The following is a 22,568-nucleotide window of genomic DNA, read 5'->3' as shown; positions in this document are numbered from 1 at the left end:
GGGATTCTCCCCCCAGCCTGGCGCTGTGCTCAGAGGGAAGCCGGAGGAGCCGCATGGGACAGCACAGGTAGAAGTGAAGGGGCCTGGGCAATGGCGCGCTGGCAGCAGGCACTCGTATCGTGGGCAGGATGGGGCTGAGAGGGGGTGCTGCCCTGCCCCAGAAACCAGCTGTGAGCTGGTTGGGGGAGGGGGGGCAGGCACCTGGCCTGGGGGGCCCCATACCCCAGCTGTCAAGCAGTTAACATGACCCAGGCCCACACTTGCTGGGGGCTGCTGCTCACAGCCAGGGGCAGGGCCCAGCACCTGGCTCTCAAAGGCTGGGGCTCCCACTTCCTGGCTGCAGCAAAGGGCCTAGTCTGGTCTCCCTGCCCCACCTGTGTCCAGCCTGAGCAACAGGGCAGAGCAGGGGGGGGCGTACCCCGGGGGCAGTAATTTCAAGCCGTGAAGGCAGCGCCAAGAGGAGGCCAGGGCACAGAGCTGGCTGGCCCCTGTGTCTGCGGCAGGCCAAGGGGAGGCGGCAGTGAGTGCGGGGAGAGAGGTGCACAGCCTGCGGGGGAGGGGGAGCGGTCCGCTCAGCCAGGCGGGGGCACAGAACATGCTCAGGAGGGCGGCTGGTTTGCATAGTTCTGAACATTTAATAACTCAGTCTCTAGCGTTATATCCACAACCATTAAATTAAAAACCGGGTGCAGGAGGCAACGCCTGCCTGATTAAATTACAAGAAAAAAATTACTGTGCACCAAAAAGTGATGATAGAAAACCAGGTGTGGGGGGCCCTGCCCCCTGGCACTGCCTGAGCCGGGGCTAGAGCACAGGGGCTGCACACACAGACGAGGCCTGGGGCCGGGGCGCGCAGCTCTGGACTTGGTGCTCAGGCCCCTTGCAGGGGGCACGTTACGCTGAAGCCCCCACTTACCCTGGGCCAGGCCTCGCCCGCCATCATGAGCAAGTGACGGAACAGGGAGGGGACTGGGGGGCTCCAGCTGGGCAGCAAGACAGATTGTCACCACCAGGGGAGGGGCAAGGCACATCAGGAGGGGGAGGGGGGCAGACACGCCGTAACTCGGTGCCTCTGCAGGGGGCTGGAGACTGGTCCAGGCTGCACGGCCCGAGCCCAGAAAGCGCTGCAGGGCTGAGGGAGGGGCAGCCGGCCCACAGACAGGGGGCTGGGCACGTGGGGCAATGCCCTGGGAACTTCTCCAGCAGGACAGGAGCCGTGGGGATGCTGCCGCCTGTCGCCGCAGGGATGGGGTCCCTGGGACCGGCCCCGGGCAAGACACTGCTCCTGGCCCTTCAGCACTGCAGAGCCTCGTGCTCCGGCCTGGCCTCCGGCGGAGCCCTGCCAGCGGCCCAGCCGTTATTGCTGTAGAGAGAAGGAAACAGCTGCCACTGGGGCGGGGCCTGGGAGCTGGGGGAGCCTTGCTGCTCCCCAGGAGGGAAGAAGGTCACCAAGAGCAGGGCTTGCCCAGCGCTCTGGGCCTGAGGTGGGGACAAGCCCAGGGAGCCCAAGGCTGGAGAGGGAGGCAGCACATAACCCCCTCACCAGAGCCACCCCCATGGAGACGCAGTGCCCAGCCTAGGACTGCCAGCAGCCTGGAGAGCCAGCCCTGAGAGACACGCACATGGGTGTGACGGGCACAGGCGGGGCTGGCAGACAAACCCTCACCAGGCCCATGGGGCTGGCGGGGGGGGGAGGGGGGCTATGCTAAAAACACTTTGGCGAGTTAAAAGAAACAGAAGTGGAGGCTGGGCCTGGTGCTGTGGGGGCGAGAGCCCAGGACGGTGCCAGGGGGCCCTCCCTAGAGCAGGCCGGGCAGCCGCTGCCCTTGCCCAGGAGCCCACAGGACGGTGCCAGCAGCTGGTGAAGCCCTCGCCCGAGCAGGACGGGGCAGTGTCCAGGGCCCCTCGGCCTTCCCTGCCCCAGGGGCTGTGCCAGGGCAGGACAGGGAGGGGCCGGGGGGCTCAAAGGGCACTTTGGTCTCTGATGAAGGCAGTCCTCTCGCTGTGGGCCTCGCAGTCCTCGCCCTCCGACTCGGAAGGCAGCTCCTCCTGCCACAGGTCCGCGGGGAGCCCCTTGTAGGAGATGAGTCCGCTGTCCAGGGAGTACACCTTGACGCCCCGCAGGCTGAAGCCCGAGCGCAGCTGCAGCACCAGGAAGACGGTGATGAAAATGAGGACGATGAAGAGGCAGCTGAGGCTGGCCACCAGGACGGCCAGTTTGGAGGCGGGCGGTGCCTCGGGCTGGCCCTTGGCCAGGGCGGGCGATGCGCGGCTGCTCTGCGTCTGGTGCGAGCACGTCAGCTCCAGGCTGTTGAAGTGCGAGTGAGCCGGGCAGCTGAGGCAGGCGTTGGCCGCGGGCCCCGTGCAGGTGGCGCAGGAGGCGTGGCAGGGCACACACAGGTGAGGGGGGCTGGGCTCCACGCTGTTCTCCGGAGCGTAGTGGGCACTCTGCAGGCTGGGCACGAAGCCGGGGGGGCAGTGCTTCAGGCAGCTCTTCTGGTGCAGGTAGAAGCCCTCCTCGCACACTGCGGGGACAGGGGGGGGTTAGCGCTCGGCCCAGAGCTCTGCCAGCCCCAGACCGGCACGCCTGCCCCACGGGCCGTGGCATGTCTGTGCTCTGCCCACCCTCCCCAGATCCCTGGGCCTGGCTGTCCAGCCCCCTCACTCACCCACACAGGTCTGGCTGGAGGTGAGGGTTTTGCAGCCGCTGCTCTCGAGCCGGTTGGAGAGGCTGGTGGGCTCTGTCGCGGTCCCGTACAGAACCAGCGTGAACTTGGTCAGGGTGCCTGCAGGCCAAGGCAGAGCGTGAGGAGCGCCCAGGGACTTGTTAACCCACCTGGCTTTAACCCTGGTGTTCGGTGCCCTCTGCTGGCCACGGGGCCGATCACACCCCCTTCCACTCCCACAGAAGCCCAGGGGAGCAGGGGCAGGCTGTGCCCACAGGCTGCTGTCCCACATGACGGGAGGGAGACCCCGGGTGGGGCCCCAGCAGAGGACACTGCACCACGGGGCCTCTGCATCGAAAGGTTCCCCCCCCACCCCTCTCCCAGATGCTTGGCTTCAGGTGCCCCTGCCCCCACCCTGCCAAGCCGTGGTGCTGCAGCCACCAGCACCCAGGAGCTACCGCTGGAGTGCAGGCATTGTGGCCACGGGGCGGCCGTCTCTCTGCTCAGCACATGGCACCTAGTATACACGCCAGCCTGCTGCGACAGTGCACCAGGGCTCTGGTGGGGGGGGGGGGCGGGTAGTGGGCGCCAGGGGCAGTGGTGGGCAGGCGCCAGGGAGCTGGCTGGGTGGGCAGTTGGGGCCGTGGCAGGCACCAGGGAGCCTGCAGCCCCTTGCACGCACCGTAGTTGTTGGCTTCGCTAGTGTTTTCAATCTCCAGCACCCAGTCGCCGGAGGGGTCCTCGTCCCACGAGTGCGTGGTCATGAAGGCCCAGTCGTTGAAGCCGTCGCCCGAGTAGTCGTGGGGCCTGGGGACGAGGGAGAGGTGAGGCCTGCCGCCTGAGACAGCCCGAGCAGCGCACAGGAGGCGGCCTGGGCAGCCCCCAGGCTGTGGCAGTCGAGGCCCTACCTGGGAGCCAGGAGGGTGGAGCGGGTGCCCATGGGGCTGGTGAGGTGGATGGCCAGGTCGCCACGCCGGTTGTAGGAGAGCGTTAGCCTGGCCTGGACGTGCTCCAGCCTGCCGATGGAACTGGCCTTCCCCAAGCAAGCATCCACCTTCCTCCGGACCTCCAGGCGCTTCCCAATGTCTCTGCAGAGCACAGGAAGTGGAGTCAGCGCGCAGCCAGCGGGAGGTGCAGCCCCCACACAGCAGGGAGAGGGGCCCCCAGCCCACCGGGCCATCCCACAGCACCCGAACCGAGGTCCTGGGGACATACCAACCCTGCTGCCTTCTCAACTCACCAGCAACAACCCTCCAGAGGCCCCGAGGGAGAGCAGGCAAGCGGTGCGGGACGGGGCCCTGAGTGCCCCCCGCTGCCAGGAATGCAGCGGCTAGGGAGGCCCCCCCAGGGCCTTCTGGCAGGGAAGCAGCAGCTTCAGGTGCCAGCCACCCTGCTGCCTCCCTTCTCCACTGATCTGCTCCTGCTCCCCCCAGGCAGAGCTCCCCAGCTGCAGTGCCAGCAACACTCTGGGGCACGGCTGTGCGGATAACGGAACCCAGCCTGGGGCCCAGGAGCCGGGCAGGGCTGAGCAGCAGACAACGATGAACGTGTGTAACAGTCAGACCTGACCTGATCCTGGACGCTCAGTGAGGGGGCCAGGCTGGGAACGGGAGTTGCTGATGGCCCAACGGGTCCCCAGGTCAGAACACAGCCCCGCGGGATAGGACAAGACTTGGCATGAGCTTGGGAGATGAAGCTGGCTCTGGGGAGGAGCTAAGGTACGTCTGCACTGCAATGCACAACCGCTGCTGGCCCGGCACAGAACTGACACAGCCATGAGGTTTTCTTTGTGGCACAGACGCTCTCGAGAGGCCTGGCTCTGAGATGGACAAGACGGGACCTCCTGGCCTTTCCTGTGCAGGCAGGCAGACAGCTCCCCCCCCCCCCCCCAACATGGGCACCACATTCAAACCAGCCTAGTTCCTGGAAGGCAGGGGGCTGTTCAGTGAGTGCGTCCTCCCCATCCTGAATAGCTGCACTGTGCCAGCCATGAATGGCTCCTTTCTTCACCTGCAGTGAAAACGGCAGCGTCCCCAGAGCTCGGCTCCTGCTCCCCGGCCTGGGCACTGCATCTCCTCCCTCCCCCCAAAGCTGCCAGGCCAGGCTGAAGGTCAGCAGGGCCCAGCCGGTGCTGCAGAGAGAAGTCCAGAGCTATGAGACAGCTGCGGGGGGCGATGGGGGCTATTGATGGAGTTCCACACCCCGCGTGCCAGGCGGCTGCGCTCGGCCTGGGCACTGGACGCGTGGCACGTCTGGGCTCTGCAATGGAGGGGTGCTGGTGCCAGCATGGGCCATGAGCACTCGCGGATCCCAGGGTACGAGTCCTGGGCAGCAAGCAGGGAGGGACAAGTGGAGCTAGAAACAGGCGCCCCCCAAGCCCTATGGGAAGCACTCCGCGCCCCAATCCCAGCCACACGGGGCACAGCGCAAGCGCCAAGGAGACGGGCAAGCACACTGAAAGGAGCGTCTGTGTGAGCCCTGAAAAGGCCCTTGTCCAGCACCGGCTCATGCTGGCTGCTCCCAAACCACAGTGCCCGAGGGAGCGGCGCTGGCAAGCCACGTGCAGGCAGCAGAGCCCGGCACCACTCCACACGCAGGATGGGACCACGGCTCCCCCTGCACAGAGCAGTGGCACTCCCCAGCAGCGCTGGCCCAGCCGCTCCCCAGGGAAGCCTGCAGCAGGCCTGAGCCCCAGATCTGGCCAGTCTCTGGCACCCCAGCGCTCTGGCCGAGGCCTCTTCCCAGCTCTTCGCCTCAGCCCAGAGCACCCACCGCAGCCTGGCAAGGGGGAACGCAGCCCCCTCTCCAGCTCTGCCCCACGTCAGCCATGCAGGGAGCAGAGCATAGCTCCGGGCCCACCCCAGCTCTCCCCAGGAGCTGTTGGACTGTCCGGCCACGCCAAGGGCTTGGGCACAGTGCTGGAGACCCCCCCGGGACACACCAGCCCTCACTTTGGCTCAGTGAGGATGTCGATGATGCACTTCCTCTGGGGTCCCACCGTGGTCCAGTTCCTGGCCAGGGTCACCATGGCCCCCGCATCCAGCAGGCCGTAGCCATAGGAGTGGCTGACTGCAAAGAGAGAGAGGGTGAGGCACAGGGCGGACAAGGAAAGGTCCCTGGGGCGCCCCCCTCCGGGCACTGGGGGGGGTGCCTGTCACATGTCCCGCAGCCAGCCCCGCCCAAGGCAAGCCACATGCCCCACTGGCTGGGCCCCGCCTGCCCCACTCCCCAAGGGCTCCAGAGGGGGATTTGGGCACTTTGCTCACATACGGGAGGGGCCTGGGCAGCACAGTACCTTTGCGGCCCACACCATTGGTGGCCCAGTCATTGGTGTTGAGATGCGCCGGCTTCGAGGTCCGCACCACCAGGTGCTGCATGTCCCGCCAGGTCAGGTTCTTACTGCAGAGACAGAGATGGGCTTGGAGCACCCATGGCCAAGGTCCTGCCAGGGCCAACTCCCCACCCCCCAGTGGTGCCCAAACCAAACGTCCCGGGAGCCTCAGATCGAGGTGTCCCTGTTCATGGGGAACCCAGCCCCCCCCCCGCGGCCCTCGCCCGGTCTTACTTCGCTTCCAGGGTAAGCGCGATGATGCCAGCGGCCAGGGGGGCCGAAGCAGAGGTCCCCGTGTGCGACTCTGTGCACTTCTGCCTCAGGTCAGTCGTCACCTGCAGGGAGAGGCAAGCTGTGAGACCCCAGTGTGCCCCAGTCCCTGCGACCCAGGGCACTGCCACCACAGCCACAGCGCCGGGGGCCCCCAGCTCATTTCAAACTCTGCCGGGGGGATGGGCCCCTCCCCCACTCAGCGTGGATCCCCCAGGCTTAGCAAGAGTGAACCTGGGAGCAGCTCCTGGGGCCACGGTGTCCAGAAGCCCGGTCCCTCAGGATCCCCCAAGACCATTTCCAGAGACAGGGCTCAGCCCCACCACGGGGCTGCCCTCAGCTCTCACTGGAGGTGCAGCCAACACAGACTGCTGCTGCCAGGATGCCCTGATCCCGCCGAGGCGCCCAGCCAGCCCACAGAGAGAGAACGCTGCTCCCAGCCTGGCACCCGCCTAGGACTCACAATCTGCTTCTCGTTCTGGTTGCCGCTGCTGTAGGTGGTGGCGAGCGTGGAGGAGCAGGCCTCGCTGTACCAGGGCACGTTGCCATACTGTGTGGTGCTGCTGATGGACAGCGTGTAGATGCTGTTGGTGTAGCCATCGCAGTTGCAGCTGTCATGTTCGCGGCCCCCGTTCCCAGAGGCCCAGACGAAGATGGAGCCCAGTCCCCCCCGGCCCTGCAGAAAGAGACAGAGTGAGGTAGGCCCCAGCCATCGCAGCCCGCAGCCAGCCCGGCCCTTCTGCTCACCTGACTGACCCCTCGGAAGAACGCCTCCTCTGCCAGCCGGGCCGGCCCGTCCACTGTCTTGCCATCGTCCTCGGGGCCCCAGCTGGCACTGTAGATGTGGATGTGGTTGGGGTTTAAGCCCAGGGAGCGGGCCTCCACGGCGTCTGTCACTTCCCCGTCCAGCATGCGCACACCTAGGGCCACAGGAGATGTCACCAGCTTCTCCAGCAACGGCTCCAGGGCTCCCCTGCAGCCCCCTGGCTCCCCCGTGTGGAAGCTCTGGGATGGGCCTGGGCTCCCTGTGGCCTGCAAGCTCGTGTTTGCAGGCACAAGCCCCATGCAGGGTCTCCATCCCGGCCCAAGGTAGCAGGCTGAGAGGCAGGCAGGCCAGGGCCCCCGACCCTCACCCATCAGGCCATGGAAAGCAGCAGGCAGAGGCTCTCCACCAGCCTTGGGCTAGGCACACACCCACCTCCGATCTTGGCGTTGTAAGCCACTCCCACGCCACAGATCCCGTTGTTTGCCACGGCAGCCACTTCGCCGGCACAGCGGGTGCCATGTCTGCACCAGGGAACAGCAACACAGCACGGTCACAAGCAAAGCACTGGCTGGGTCCCCGCAGCCCCAGCGGCCGAGCTGCAGCCTCCGTTGCTGCCGCGCACCCCCCCTGGAGCCAGGGCTGCTGTCCCACCGCCCAGCCAGGCTGCCCTGTCCAGCGCCCGGGTTCAGGAACCGGAGGGGGATGGGAACGGCCAGACTCGGCTCCAGCTGACAACGAATGAGCCTGCGTCTGGACAGGGGAGGCAGGAGGTGGCTACAGCTCTGCCAGGGCACAGGGGATGGGGGCTCCCCAGGCCCACCCCCACGCCCCACCCTGCCCCACCCGCTGCAGATGCTCAGGGCCTGGAGCCCAGTTTCCTGTCCTTGAGCCACCCCGATAGCCCCTGAGTAGAATCAGGCTCCCCTGCCTCCTCCTCAGCTCATCCCCCACCTCCAACACCCAGCCCGTCGGGCATGTCCCCCACCCCGGACAGGCTCCCCAGAGCAGCCAGGCCCCGCCCAGCCCACCACGCCTCCAGGCGAACGACTCCTGGCTCCCCTCACCTGTTGTCGTTCATCTGTGTGTAGCGAGGCTGTGGGTCTGGGTCCTGGTCGTTCACATCGAAGCTGGCCCCAGGGTCCTAGAAGACAGAACCTCTGTCAGCTCAGCAGAGCCCCACACTCCCTTCTAGGCCAGGCAGCTGCCCACGGCTGGGCTGTGGTTCACAGCAAGCTCAGGGAGCCACAGGCCAGCCCTTGCCCGTGGCATGGGAGGGGGAGACGTCATTCCTCTAGCAGCCAGGGCTGCCTCGCCACTTCTGGACTCTAGGCCAGGCCCGAATCCTGCTCAGCCCGGGGCCATGTGCCAGCAGTCTTGTGCTGCAGCGGAGTGGCAGGTGTGGGCTTCAAAGACGACAGGTCCCAGCATGCTGTGTGCCCAGCGGCGGACACAGCGCAGCACGCTGGGGCTGTCCCTGCACATGAGCGCGGTGGCCCCTACTCACGTAGTTGTCCTCTAGGTCTGGGTGGTTCTTCTCAATGCCATCGTCCAGGATGGAGACGACAATCCCCCTGCCGGTGTAGCCCTGCTCCCAGGCCCCCCGCACGTTCAGGTCCCGCTGGTTCACGTTGTACTAGAGGAACGAGCCCAGAAACCCACTGATCACAGCCTGAAGGGGGGGGGGGCGACCCCCCAATGAGGGTCATGGAGCAGCAGCTCCCACAACCCACAGCTGTCTGCAAGCTACACGAACATACAGGTAACAGAACGAGTGCACCCCCAAGCGACAGGAGATGTGCAATCAGCTCACCTGGTTTGGCCCTTCAGGGGAGTCGGGGCAAGTGGAAGGACCCCAAAGGATACTGCCCCACTGTGACCAAGTGAGAATGTTCTTACTGTTTTGTCTGAATACTGTGTGTGCCTCAGTTTCCCCTATGTGTTACTCAAGTGTCTAGGAGGTGATGGGACAAGGGTGTGTGATACTTGCAACTAGTTGGCAGTCACACCTGGCCTCTAGGGGTCTCTGGCCCTGGCTTGGCCAGGCTGGATAATGGCTGAACCCTGGTGGCTCTGTGCTGCCCGAAGGCCTTCCCAGGCCCGTGCGCAGGGACTAACACACCTGCTCTGGCTGGACAAGGCTGCCTGCCGGCGGGGTGCTGCCGGGCATCGCTCGCCCACAGAGCACAGCCCGGCCCAGCAGGCTCAGCTGGACTGGCAGGGCAGATCTCCTGGGGAGACGCTGCAGGGCTGCGGCCCAGAGGCTTGGGCTCGGAGGTGGGGGGGCGCATGCCCTGCCCTGAAGGACGGGTGGGACCCCTCAGGGCGCCTCCAGGGGAGGTTTAAGAGCTGGGGCATAGCAGAGCCTGGAGATCCCTGATGGGGAGGGATCTGGCATCTGGTGAGGGGCTGACACGCTGCTGGGGGAGGGGTATCTGAGCAGGAGCTGGCCCTGGTTCTGCTAATCCCAGCCATGTGCCATTAGCTGGAATTAAGGGATTAGGCAGGGGCTGCAGGGCTGGGGAGCCCCCCTCCCCAGCAGGGGATCAGGGACCCTCCTGGGCCCGGATGCGACTCTACCCTGGATTTAGCTACACAGTCCCAGGACCCAAGCCCCCGTCTCAGGGGCGGTCAATCCTCACGCACGCACTGCAGGAGAAGCACGTTCCCAGGCAGCCTGCCGCTGGCCGCAGCAAACGTTTCCCAGCAGGTGCTGCCCCCGGGTCCCGACATGTTGCACCCCCCCCACCCCATTCCTACAATAATGGGACCATAATAGTGAGACCTGAATGAAAGCAGGAGCTTTGGAAGGAATGTAACCGCTCCCGCTTCTGGGCGTTGACTGGCCTAATGGATGGGGAGGAGGAAACGGTGCCTGGCCCCCCAACGGTGCCTGGCCCCCCAACGGCCTGCTGCAGGGTTCCATCCTCTGAAGCAGCTGCTCCCAGCCAAAGGCAGCGACAGGACACAGAGCTGGACGGCCCACAGGTCTGCTCTTGTCTGGCCAGTCCCATGTTCCCGTTAGGGAAACTGAGGCACGGAGCAGGGCGAGGCCTGGCACAGAGCGAAGCAGCTGACTAGAACCCAGCTACTGCACCCCGTTCCCCACCCTCCAGTGCAGCACATCTGTGCACAGCCCCCCCGCGCGCACAGCCCCCGCCGCCAGCACCCACCAGGTACCACTGCTGAGGGAACTTGGGGTCCGTGGGCTCCGTGAAGGCATCTCTCTTCGTCCTGCGCTTCGCCACCTGCTGCTCCAGCCAATGCACCTAGAGACGGACAGAGGAGGGTGAAGAGCGCCCCCTGCTGAGCAGACGGAGAAGCCAGCTCAGGCTTGGGCATCTGCTCCTCCCAGCAGCTACAGGCACCCGAGACTGACCCCAGCTAGCCTGGCCCGCAGCTGCCACTGCCCTGGCCCAGCCTCAGGCTATACCAGCCCCTCTTGCTACAGGAGGCGTCTGCCTGGCAGGGGCATGGTGGGGCCTGTGCAGTACCTAAGGGGAGGGGGCACACTAATGGAGCTCAGCGGGGCCGGGAAGATAGGAGAAGGACATCCCAGTGGGGTGTGCTCTCACCCAGTGGAAGGAGTGGCTGCAAGGGGTTGGCTTCATGTCAGCCCTGCTCCCAGGCCTGGCTGGGGGCCCGCACCATCCGGCTATGGACGGGGGCTCTCGGCTGGCACCGCTCCAACACACGCTGCCAGCGCTGGGCCCCGGTCTGCTGGGCCAACCTGCCACAGCCCCTGGGCGAAGGAGCTCTCAGGGCAAAGGCTCCAGCCCAGAACGCAGCGTCCTGCCCAGGAACGGCCAGCATCCCAGGCAGAGTCACAGCAAGGCCTCCGGCACCGGACACTGGCTCCCCCCTCGGTCTGCCCAGGAACCCAAGGCCCTGCCTATTCCCCGGGGAGCGCAGCAGTGGCAATAGCTCTGAATCCCTCCAGCCAGCCCCTTCCCCCACTACATGGGCACCTCTGAAGCCACCACCAAAGTTTGTGGCCCATAGAGATCCTGGGGGGAGGGACAGAGGACCCAGTCTCCAGCCCCCTGCAGTCTTGAGACTGGAGTGCCAGATGAAGCCACGCCCCTCCCACATCTCCCTCCCCCCCCGGCTGGGGACATCAGGACCCCTGTGGTGAGCCAGGGCCCCTGCATTCAGCACCAGCCTTGGTGGGAGCCTCGTGCCAGCCCAGGAGCCCAGTCAGAAAAGGGTTCGGCCACCGTGACTGGCCTGGGCACTGGGCGGGGCCCAGCTGCTCCCCAGGACAAATGAGCAGAGCTGGCGACTAAGGGGCCTGGTGTGATCCCGGCAGAGCAGACGGACAATTGGGGGTGCAAAGCAGCGCCTGGCACTCAGTCCCGCTGCCTGCGAATGGCTCAGGGGAGCTCTCAGCCCACGCGAGACGTAGCCAGGCGGGCGCAGTACCTGACAACCTGGACCCACAGCATCCTGCTATTCCAGCCCTGGACCCCCCAGCTCTGCTGGTGCCCCCCAACCCTGACCCACAGCCCCCTGCTATTCCAGCCCTGGACCCCCCAGCTCTGCTGGTGCCTCAAAACTCTAACCCAGAGCCTGCTGCTACTCTAGGCCTTGGTCCCTGCCCCCCAGTTCTGATGAGGCCCAGCCCACAGGCCGTCTCCCTACTGTGATCACAGTCCTGGTCCCCTCCTCAACTCTGCTGCTGTCCCCAGCCCTGCCCTGCCCCTGCCCATCCCAGCTCTGGGCACCGCACAGGCTAGCGATTGGGACCAAACTGCCATTGCTAAGTGGCTCAGCCCTTCAACCAGGAGCTTCCCAGAGTGGGTGGGGGGCCCACAGGCAGCCCCACCAGTGGCACGGTGAGGACAGCAAGGCAGACACCACCTACCTGGGGCTCCCTGGCCAAGTGGCTGTGCCGGGACCGGTGGGGCGAGAGGGAACGTTTCACCACCGCACGGTGCCGGAAGTGGTAATAGTCACCGACAATCTGCAACACAGAGAACGCAGGTGAGGCCAGCAAATAAAATAAATAAATAAATTAATGGAGATATCCCATCTCCTAGAACTGGAAGGGACCTTGAAAGGTCATCGAGTCCAGCCCCCTGCCTTCACTAGCAGGACCAAGTACTGATTTTTGCCCCAGATCCCTAAGTGGCCCCCCTCAAGGATCGAACTCACAACCCTGGGTTTAGCAGGCCAATGCTCAAACCACTGAGCTATCCCTCCCCCCCAGCACAGAGCCCTCCAGCCCCCTGCCCAGGGCCCGACCTGCCACGCCACCTCCGGGCACACAGAAAGTCTGGGCAGAGCCGGGATTGGGAGCCCGGACTAGACTTGCCCCTATCCCCGGCCTTCTTATTACACGTCCTACGGTGCTGAGCGCTGCAAAGACAGACAGCCCCTGCCCACAGAGCAGGGGACAGTGGGCAGGGTTGGGAAGGTCACAGAAGGTGCTCAGGAAAGCCATGGGCTAGCACCTGGGGGTTTGCACACTAGACCTTGGCTGGGTTTTGGTTTCTTTCATGGTAACTGAGTGCGGTGGCTGGGGGGGGGGGGGGGGGGCGGCGCAAAGGGAGAGGGCACAGTGAAGGGGGGGCAGATGGGGCAAGGAGGGGAGGACTGGAGCAGCCAATCAGAGCCCTGAGCCAACCCTTCCCTCCCTCCAGGGATGTATCCTGTCCCCACAACACGGGGATCCGCCCCAAGGCTGTGGCCCTGGAGCCTGCTGAGGGGAGGGGCACAGGACACCCCCCCTGCTAGCAGCCCCTGGCTCGCGGGCATCCCCGGACCCTGCTCTGTGCTCGGCTGGGGTCGAACATGAAGCCCGAGTCCCAGCGCAGCCCAGCGAGCCCGGCCAGTGCTCCGGGGGCAGGTATTGGACAGGGCTTCCTCCTGCTCCCCGGGGGAAAAGCTGGCCTGTCCCCCTTCCCCCCACAGGGGATGGGCCTGACTCCAGCACAGCCTTGGCCCCACAAAGAGCCTCCCCGTGGGTTATTTTTAATCCCTTCTCTCTCCGGCCCAGTCATTCCCATACACTGCTCCACATCCTGGAAACTGGCCATGAGTCAGCCCCCCGTCCTCCACCCTGGCCTTCCTCCTGGGCCTCCTGTACTGGTGAGTGAGTCCGGCAGCCCCCGGGCCAGCCCGCAGCAGGGCACAGTCACCTCCCGGGACCACAGCCTCTAGCTCTGCGAGACGCCATGGCCAAATTCCGCTAGCAGGGAGCTGGGTGTCCCAGGGCTGGCGGAGGAACCCGCTGCACACCCAGGGACCCTGGTACTTACAGCTCCCCATCCCGGCCCAGTGAGGCTGGCAGCTTCCTCCCCCACAGCCAGGCCTTGCTCTGGCCGCACCTGGCTGCGTCCCCCTCCCCGGGAGGGCACCTAGGGCCATCCCCCCGCAGGCCCAGTGCGCAGGCATGTCCTCTGCTGGGCACCATTGCTCCCTGCTGGGCGAGGCCTGTGCCTGGAGCGGGGAGACACCGCTGCCCGGGCTGCAGGGAGCGCAGACAGCAGGCTCCTCAGGAGGGGGTGGGCAGGGGGCACAGTGCCCGGCATGCAGGCAGTCCTCAGGCTGGCTCAAGGACCTGCTCTGGGCCCTGCAGGAGGCCAGCCCTGCTCTCTCTGCCCCAGGGCAGGGCTGAGCAGTGGTGGGCTGCTCCCCACCGCACTTGGCTTGTTCCCAGGAGAGGGAGCAGGTGGCCACTGGCTGGGCCCATCCCTACGAGGCAGGTCTCTGGCGGAAGTCTCACGTCCTAGCCCAGCCTGTGTGTCGCTCCCCACTGCCATCCCCAGGCACCACAGCACCCTCCCCACATGCCCCGCCTGGGACAGGAGTGGGGCAGTCGCTGAGCCATAGGGGAGTGGGGCCCCTCGGATTCGAAGGGAAAAGGCTGCAGGAAGTGCCCTGCCCAGCCGGGCGCCTGCAAATCCTCCCGGAGCAGGTGTTGGGGCCAGACAGAGGCTGCAGCTGGGCTCTGCTCCCCTGCACGGCCTCCCGCCCAGCACAGGTGCTGCACAGCCTGGCTCCCTGCCCAGAGCCGCCACAGCACACGCCAGCGGCTCCCGCACAAGCACATGGGTGGAGACCAGGCATCTCTGCAGCCCCAGTCCCCCACTTCCACCCTGGGCTCCACAGCCCCCCACTTCCGCCAGAGCCAGGGCCCCAGCCAGAGAGCTGAGCTCTGCCCTGCCCCATGCAGCCCAGAGCGGGAGGGTGGCCATGGGGTCCGGCAGCTCTGGGTTCGAGGGGCTGCTCTGCCGCAGACGCCCTGTGTGACCTGGGCGAGTCCTTTCTGTGCCCACATGGCAGTGCACTGGGGGCAGGGCTATGGTGCCAAAGGCCAGAGACAGGCCCCCATGCGTCCTGTCAGCGGGGCCGTGGTCCTGGCCAGGGGCAGGCCAAAGGATGCAACCAGTGCCACGTGATATGGGAGCTGGGGAAGAGAAAAGCTACTTGGTTTCATAAGCCGCCCTTGGCCCAGCGAGCGCCACGTCGCACCTCGCCTGCCTGGGCCAGGAACAGGGGCCCATTGTTCCCCAGAGCAGCTCCCAGCTCTGCCTAGTCACCAGACAGGATTAGGGCCTGCCCGGACCGAGCGGCGATGCTAGCAGGCAGCCCAGCCAGCCACCTGTCCTGCAGGAGCCCTGTTCCAGAACAAGCCCCTAGCGCCGAGGGCCACGTTCAGGGCAGGCCCAAACCCTTCATCCCCAAAGCCCACCCCTCCACATCCCAACCCTGAGCCCCCTCCCACAGGCCGAACCCCTCAGCCCCACCCCCACCACATGAATTTGGTTATGTGACACATCACCTTCATACCGGTGGACAGAACAAATTAGAGGGACACTGCCAGCCCCTGTCCTGCCCCCTTTGAGCCTTACCCCCAGTCCCGCGGGCCTCCTGCCAGCTGGGGCCTTGCAGGCGGGTGCTGCTGGGAGGCCCAGGCCAGACTGGTGCCAGCCCTGCCCTGTGTCACACTGCTCTGCGATGCCTCATCAGGGAATTAAGTGAACTGGATGAGCCAGAAAAACGCCACCCTTCAGCTGCGTTGCCAAGTGCAATCACTGCAGCAGGCGGGGAGGGGGCCCCCTCCCCAAACCCACGCAGCTCTGCTCTTCCCGCCAGGATCTCGGCACCAGCCTCAACGGCTCCCTGGCACCAGCTGCTGCTACCCAAGCAGGGGTTTGACCTACTGCCCTGGCCAGGGGACCCCGAGTTCATAGCTTGCATTTGGCAGAGGAGTCTGTGCAGCCCCCATGCACTCTGGGACCTGCCCCAGTGGGATGACGCAGTCTGAGTAGCAGAGCACCCCACAGAGCAAGCTGGGGCACTGCCCTGCAGGGATCTCCTAGCGACAGGCCCAGCAGTAGCCAGCACTGTAGGGCCACAGACCAGGCAGCTTCTCCCCCAGGCCCTGGCCCTCCAGAAGCCAACCCAGCGGGCTCTGCAGCAATGCAAGCGCCAGTCCAGCTCTCCCCCACTTGCCTGCGCAGTGGCGGACTGAGCCCCCGGGCCCCAGCGCTCCCCAGCAAGCATGCCCCCCCCCCACCGGCAGCAAAACCAGCCCCACTGCCAGCGAGGAGGCACCTGCAGGAAGAGCAGCTCCGGGTGCAGAGGAGGAACCCTGGCACCAAGGGGCACTGGCCTCAGTGCGGAGTTTGAAGCTTTCACTTCAATTCCAAGATCTGTACACGGGTCAGGCCCCTCCATGCCACCCCCCTCCCCTTCCCAGCCCGCAGCGTCAGAGCAAACGCCAGGCCTCTCCGTGCTCCCCCCCGCCCCCAGCCCACACCGTCAGAGCAAACGCCAGGCCTCTCCGTGCTTCCCCCCCCCCGCCCCCAGCCCACACCGTCAAACGCCAGGCCCTGACTGCTCTGGGAAGTGCTAGCCCCTGCCCCCACCCACGGCAAGTGCACACGGTCCTTGAGCCCTGCGTGCGGGTCCCTTTACGAGCCAGCAGAAAGAGGCACCCGGGCTATTCCGGAGGCAGCTGCTTTCCCTGCCCCCCAGCCGGCTGCTGCCGGATGGCTCAGAGCAAGGTCCCAGCCCTGCCGCTACCAATTGTGAAACTTCCTGAGGGATTTCAACCCCCGTCCACTTCCTTCCTGGCAGAGAGAGAACCCTGCACCCTGCTGGCTGAGGAAGGCCTCCTTGGGGGCATAGAAGCCCGCTCCTCAGACCCCTACATGCACTCCCCACCACTCCCAGCTCTGCCCCCAACTCACCCCCAGGGCAGGTGGGGCTGGGCCAGTTGCTCTCCTTGTACGTGCCCCGTGAAGCCCTGGAACAGGCACCGTGGCAGCAGTGGTGATTTTCACCAGAGGCTTCACTCCACAGGCGGCGGGAGCAGGGCAGGGCAGAGCCCCGACTGGACCCGGGCAGCCCAGCCCCCCACCTGACACCAACCCGGGCGCCCCCCCTCCACTCCTGGGGGGGGCTGTAGGAGAACAGCCAAGAATGCAGGAGGGTTGGGTTCCTCTTCCCCCGAACTCCCCACAGCCTGAGGCCCCAAGGCCCAGCAGAGCCCGACCCCACGTCACTAGGGCAGAGCCGGCCCCCCAGATCACGGACATCTCAAGCCCCTGCTCCCTCCTGAGCACTCACTCCTCAGCCGGAGGAAGCCTGGCAAAGTAGCAGCACCCCCCGGCAGGGCAGCCGGCAGCCCTAGCCCTGTGGCCCCCGGCAGGCAGTGCTTCACCAGGGCTCCCAGGGGGGGCAGGGAGACATTCCACAGCCTTGCCCCCTTCGGTCAGGGACAAAGCAGGCGGGGAGCAGGGAAGTGCAGCACAGGCTCGCTCAGGGGGCTCAGGCAACCGCTGTCTCCACCCAGCCTGAGGTGGCAGGTCCCGGCCACCCACTGCTAGGCCCCAGCTGGGTCACCCAGAGGCGCAGGCCTGGTGGCACTTCATGCTCTGCTGGTCACAGCGCTGCGGGCTGCATCCAGTGCTCCTGAGGACACGTCACATTTTCCCACACCACTTGAGCCAGAGAAAGCAATGACGCCAGTGCCCTGGGGCAGCTCTCCCACCGCCGCTCATCAGCCAGGGGCTCAGGGACTGGCCCGGAAGAAAGAGCTGCCACCAGGACAAGAAAACAAAGGGCCAGCCAAGTCCCCGCCCCGCCTGGCGCACGCTCCGCGAAGCATCGGCCCTGCCAAGGCCAGGGCCTCACCTCCACCTTCGCTATCCTTGGTGTGAACGGCAGCCATGCCCCCGCCACGGGGAGCGGGCGCTGAGCATGGACAAGAGCCCTAGGCCTCAGCCAGTGCTGCAGAGATCGCAGGGGCTGCCAGGCTCCCAGCACAGAGATAAGAGAAGGGACGGCAGAACCAATGGGGAACTGACAAGTCCCACACAGCCCCCATGCCCACACGCTGATGGAAGGGAAACAGGGCCGGGCTGACACATGCGTTTGCAGAGGGCATTCCTGGAGAAGGACACAGGAGTCATTGTCAACAACCCGCCTGACCAGATCTCCCGCAGCAGGTCGCAGCACCTGCCATCCCGCATGGGAACGCTGGACCTTTGTGCCCAGCTCACTTGAAGGGGAACAGCTGGCAGGGGTCCTGGAGACTCACCCAAACACTGCTCCTTCCGACGCAGCCACCCCACAGCCCTGCCTCACCCACTCAGTCTCCTGGGGGTGGGATCGGAGTGCATCTCCTGACTCCCCAGTCCGTGGGAAAGTCAGCTCCAGGCTGGGCTGAGGGGCAGCCCTGCTAGCTGGGGGGAGGGGGAGAAGCCCTGCCCCCAGCCCACAACAACCCAGGAGTGCCAACAGAGGCCCTGCAAGAAGAACTGCACTGACAGGGCCCCAGGGACCTGCCTGGCATTGTGCAAACAGACTGCCCCTGCCCCCCAGGGAGAACTGCCCCATGTGGCCCCCAGGCAGGCTCTGATGCCAGGAGCCAGAGGGCCTGCGAGGGGCAGGCGGAGCACCAGGCACACAGGACTGGCGGGGGTGGGGGGCGCTCCAAGCAGGGAGAAGCTCACTCACCGGCCCAAGGTTGAGGAATCCATGCTTCCTGGCCAGCCTGTCAGCCTCCTGTGGCCCCGTTGGGACAAGCACGGCCCAGGTGTTGGTGTAGACGCGCTGGCCTAGCCCCTCCTGGGCCAGCAACGCCACCGCCACCACTGGAGTCCACAGCAAGAGCAGCAAACGGGGCCCCCGATCCATCAGAAGGTTGGAGCCTCTCGCCGTGGGCCCAGGAACACCAGTGCCCAGCAGGCGCTCCTCACTCAGCGCAGCCGGGCGCTCTGCCGCTCGCTCTGCCCGGCTGGCCCTCCAGCCGGCCTGGGGATCATGGGGACGGCATCGGAGCAGCACGCTGAGCCGAGGGGCTGGACAGCACCACAATTGATCCGAGGTCCCCTGGAGGAAGAGCAGCACAAGTCAGGGCTGAGCCGCTCCACAGCGATCAGCCCCACAGAGCCCCCAGGAAACAGCCCTGCCAGGAGAGCCCGCCCAGGCCCCAGCGCACACGCACAGAGCGCAGTCCTTGACCGGAGGGGGGCGAGCTGCGAATCCCGCACAGAGGGGCCCTGCCCCCAGCCCAGCCCGGGAGCTCTGACCAGCTCCCAGCTGCAGAGTTCCAGGAGGCCTTGCTCATCTCACACTGTTTACCCTGCTATTGGCCAATGTGTGTTTATGCTCGAGGCTTACAAACAGGCAGACACAGCCAGCAGGGAGCAGGGCAGGCCGTGTTTGCTGAAGGAGGGGAGAGGACAGCAAATGGCTCCCTCTGCCCAGGCAGAAGCAAACAGGAAACCCACCCCAAGCGCCCAGCTCAAGGCAGACCCCAGCTGGGCAAGGGGCAAGCAGCCAAACCACCGGGGGGGAGGGAGGGAGGAGAACCTCTTCATATCCAGCAAAAGAAACAAGCAGCCCCAGCACCCCTCTCCCACCCACACAGGCCTTTAATCAGCTCCCTCACTCACAAGGGTGCTGAGAAACCCAGAGCCAGGGGACCTGGGAGAGCCACTTGGAGACCCCAGCTCCAGCGAGCCAGCTGGGCCACCAGGCCCAGGTGACATGGGCCCAACCCCACAGTGCAGGCATGGCCATGCCTGGTCACGTGGCCCCTGGCTTGGGAGGGGGGTGAGCACACTCAGTCTGACTGCCACGCAAAACGGGCACAGCCGCTCAAATCCTGAGCGTCAAGGCTAGGCACCGGGGGCAAACCCCATGGATCCAGGTGAAAACCCGGAAGGGGGAAATGGGGATCCCATGGAGCACCTGGCTAGCAGAGGCAGCAGCAGCAGCCTGTAATTAATTGCCTACAGATCAAAGAACCCACTGATGGCAGAAATTACCCCCATCCCCAGCTCAGCACCGCCCAGCCTCCCAAAACAGTTTACACGTTGGTACCCTAAGGAGATGCAATATCGGTGTGCGAAGGAGGCCTGGGGGGAGAATGGGGGCACAGCCTCTGGCATGAGGCGAGGGGCTACAGGAAGTCCTTGAAATAGAGGGGGATGGGGTAGCCCATAGAACCTGGGGGGTGGAGAAATGCAAAGAGCCCTGATGTGAGCTAGGAAGGCTGTGACCCGCAGCTACAATTCAGCGGAAGATTACTGCAGGGGACAGGAGTGGCCTTAGGAGGGCGAGAGGGGCCCATGCCTCGGCCACCTAGCAAGGGACGAGGGGCTGCACCGAGTGGCATGAAGTGCCCACTTGGGACTCTCTATGACCCAGGCACTACTGGAGCCAGGGGATGGGAGTGATTCCGGCAAAGAGCCTAAGCCCCGGGCCTGGGAAGAGGAGCAAACAGCGAAGTTGTGACGGCTCAGGGAGGGGGGTCCCCATGTTCCTCAATGGAGGGTTAACACCACACCTCACTGCTCTGGGGGCCCTGCCACCATCCCCCAGCCAAGGGCAGAGGGCAGTGAGCCCGGCCCACCCACTGACTCAGACACATCCTGGCTGCTGTCACCCTGCTTCTCCCCAGGTGTGGGGATGGCAGGAGCTCCTGCTGGGAAAGGAGGGGGCCCCATACCCCTGCTCCTACCTCTCGGAAAGGGGAAGGCCCCCCCTTGTGACTGCCCTTCTAAGTGGGGGCAGGGCTGATGGGTGGAGCTGTAGTGTGCCATGGAACGCCAGGGCCTGGCCCCAGCTGCCCTTGCCATACGGATGGCCAGAGCGGGGCTCGCCCTAGCCCCATCTCCCACCTAGACAGGCTCTCCCGAGCCCCTAGCCTGTTTCCATGGAGCAGGAGGGATTAAATTCCTTACGCTAGGGCCCAGAGCCCTGTTGAGAGTCACTGCACAGCCTGCCCCTAGCAACTTGCAGCCCTATCAACCACATGGGGGATGCCCGGGGCATGGGGCAGAGGGCAGCAACCCCTGGGCTTCCAGAGACCAGCTGTGCACAAGCACAGAGGAAAGGCTGGGGTCGGGGGTGGCACAAAAGGTTATCATGGACTCAGAAGTAGCTCAGCCAGTGATTCCAGGGTGGCTCCCACCTAGCTGTTCTGCACCGGCACCACCACAGCCGGGGCTATGCCACAGACCGACATTCGACAGCACCCACATATAACTGGGTGTGTCTCCTGCCTGCTAAACTCTGGACTTAATGATAGCCTGTGGGATTCACCAACACTAGGTAATTACGCAGTCCAGTGCAGAGACGTGGCCAGCCAGGCTACATAACCAGCCAAAACAAACCACTTCCTCATGAGAGCAGCCGCTGGGGCGGCCAGTCCCTCCCCACCCCCTCGATTACCCAGCTGCCCACCTTCTGCGGGTACAGCACTGCCCACCTGCAGCCAGGGCTGCTCCAGTGCCCACTGATGGCAGCAGGCGCTTCACCCAAGCGGGAGATGGCAAGGCTGCTCTCCCCCACTAGGAGCGCCTTACAGCCGTTGGTTTCCTCCCCAGCCCCCCCAAAGACCCATGTTTCTGAAGAACGGGGGGGTCTGGACCACAGAACTGCCCATCCCCACAGGAGCAGCGAGGAGCCACCTGGCATAAGTGGGAGTAAGAACTGCCACTTCTAACACAGTCGTTTTAGAGCGATTGGCAGTGCAGCGTGCCAGGTGCTTTCAGCCCCTAAGACCACCCAGCCTGCCCCAACTGCCCAGCTGGGGCCCTCCCTCAGCTCTGGCGAGTTTGGGGCACTAGGTTTGAAGGTGCTTTGGGGTCCCCAAGCAAAGCTCCCCTCAGCTCCACCCTCAAGCCCAGCTTCAGTCCAAGCCCAGCATGTCCAGGGGACCAGCCACACCGTTCAGAAGCCAAGACCCTGACGGGGGGCGGCTTTGGGAAGCACTGAGCGCACGCCCTGGGTCTGCTCCCCCCTGCTCAGAGCGTACAGAACACAGCCCCCAGCCGAGGGGGCTCTGCCCTGTCAGTGGGGCAAGGCTGGGGGGTCACCAAAGCAGGAAGGTCCCACTACGCAATGGGGCCACCCCACAAATGTCACCTGGGACCGAAACGATTCACAGCTGGCCTGAGCCCAGGCCGCGCCGCAGTGCCAAGCAGCAAGCCCCAGAGCACAGGCACTGCCTGGCCCCCCACCCCCCTACGGCCCCTTCTTCTGCGCCAGCCCGATTCCCACCTCCCAGGCAGCCCAGCTGCCCCCCGGCCCGCGGACTCGGCGCCGGGCTCAGGCCCGCAGCGGCTCCCGCAGCAGCCACCGACTCACCGCCCGGAGCTGCTCGCAGGCCGCCTCCCCGCCTCGCCGGCTGAGCCAGGCTGTGAGCTGGGTCCCAGCGCCCCAGCTCTCGCCGGGCTCCCGGAGCGCCCAGCAGGGGAACCAGCCAGGCTCGGGCGCAGGCCAGAGCTGTCAAGCCCCGATTCTCCCCGAGCCCGAGCGCTACGGCCCGGCCCGGCCCGGCTCGCGGGAGCTGCCCACGGGCTCGCCCAGCAAACGGGGCGCCCCGGCCCGCCCGCCCGACACAGCCCCGCTCCCGGCGCCCCGCTCCCGGCCCGGCCTTACCCCGCGCGGCGCTCGGCTCCGCTCGGCTGGCGGCCGCGGCCCTTTATGGGCGGCGGCGGAGCAGCGTCACCTCGCGGGGAAGCCCGGAGCCCCCGCCCCGGAGCCGAGCCCGGCCCAGCAGGAGCAGGGGGGCCAGGCCCGGCCGCCGCCTGGTGACTCGCCGCAGCTGTCAGCCCAGCCCGGCCCGGCCCGGCCCAGCGGGCGCCGCCGGATGCCGTCACTGCGGCAGCGGGTCCCTCCGGCCCGGCGCCCGGCCCCTCCTCGGGAGGCGGCGCCCTCGGCCCCGCGCCGGACCGGGGGCACCCGGGGCACCCAAGGCCGGGCCCAGCCCCTGCAGTTCCGGTGCGCGGACAGGGACCCCATCTCCCCCCCCCCACGACATGGGGGTCACCCCCACCCGGTCCCCTTCTCCCCTCCGACATAGGGGGTCACCCCCACCCGGTCCCCTTCTCCCCCCCATGACATGGGGGTCACCCCCACCCGGTCCCCTTCTCTCCCCCTGACATAGAGAGTCACCCCCCATCTCCTCCCCCCCCACGACATGGGGGTCACCCCCACCCGGTCCCCTTCTCCCCCCCACGACATGGGGGTCACCCCCATCCGGTCCCCTTCTCTCCCCCTGAGATAGGGG

At 66.0% G+C, this 22,568-nt stretch overlaps 2 protein-coding genes across 3 annotated transcripts; one reads left to right on the top strand and one right to left on the bottom strand.

Moving 5' to 3' along the window:
- Nucleotides 1–612: 612 nt before the first annotated feature.
- FURIN (furin, paired basic amino acid cleaving enzyme) lies at nt 613–18,629 on the bottom strand. Of its 2 annotated transcripts, none has more exons than XM_065559080.1 (16): nt 18,492–18,629; nt 18,002–18,376; nt 11,895–11,993; nt 10,204–10,299; nt 8,538–8,666; nt 8,098–8,174; nt 7,466–7,554; nt 7,015–7,187; nt 6,731–6,943; nt 6,232–6,332; nt 5,962–6,065; nt 5,618–5,735; nt 3,575–3,754; nt 3,349–3,473; nt 2,670–2,786; nt 613–2,525 (listed from the first exon to the last, which is right to left on the bottom strand). In XM_065559080.1, exons 1-16 carry the CDS (start codon nt 18,612–18,614, stop codon nt 1,963–1,965), a joined length of 2,682 nt encoding a protein of 893 aa, XP_065415152.1. In that variant the 5' UTR covers nt 18,615–18,629; the 3' UTR covers nt 613–1,962. The 2 variants fall into 2 exon arrangements, with proteins under 2 accessions (XP_065415152.1, XP_065415153.1); XM_065559081.1 differs by having other exon boundaries at nt 7,024–7,187.
- A 2,163-nt stretch (nt 18,630–20,792) lies between these two features.
- On the top strand, nt 20,793–22,361 carry LOC135973858 (basic proline-rich protein-like). Its single transcript, XM_065559019.1, has 2 exons — nt 20,793–20,825; nt 21,564–22,361. Exons 1-2 carry the CDS (start codon nt 20,793–20,795, stop codon nt 22,359–22,361), a joined length of 831 nt encoding a protein of 276 aa, XP_065415091.1.
- Nucleotides 22,362–22,568: the final 207 nt, after the last annotated feature.

The sequence above is a fragment of the Chrysemys picta genome, chromosome 10, assembly GCF_011386835.1.
Source record: "Chrysemys picta bellii isolate R12L10 chromosome 10, ASM1138683v2, whole genome shotgun sequence".
In the NCBI taxonomy this organism is placed as follows: domain Eukaryota; kingdom Metazoa; phylum Chordata; order Testudines; family Emydidae; genus Chrysemys; species Chrysemys picta.
The sequence above is the reverse complement of the archived record's forward strand: the minus strand, read 5'-3'. Positions and strand labels throughout refer to the sequence as shown.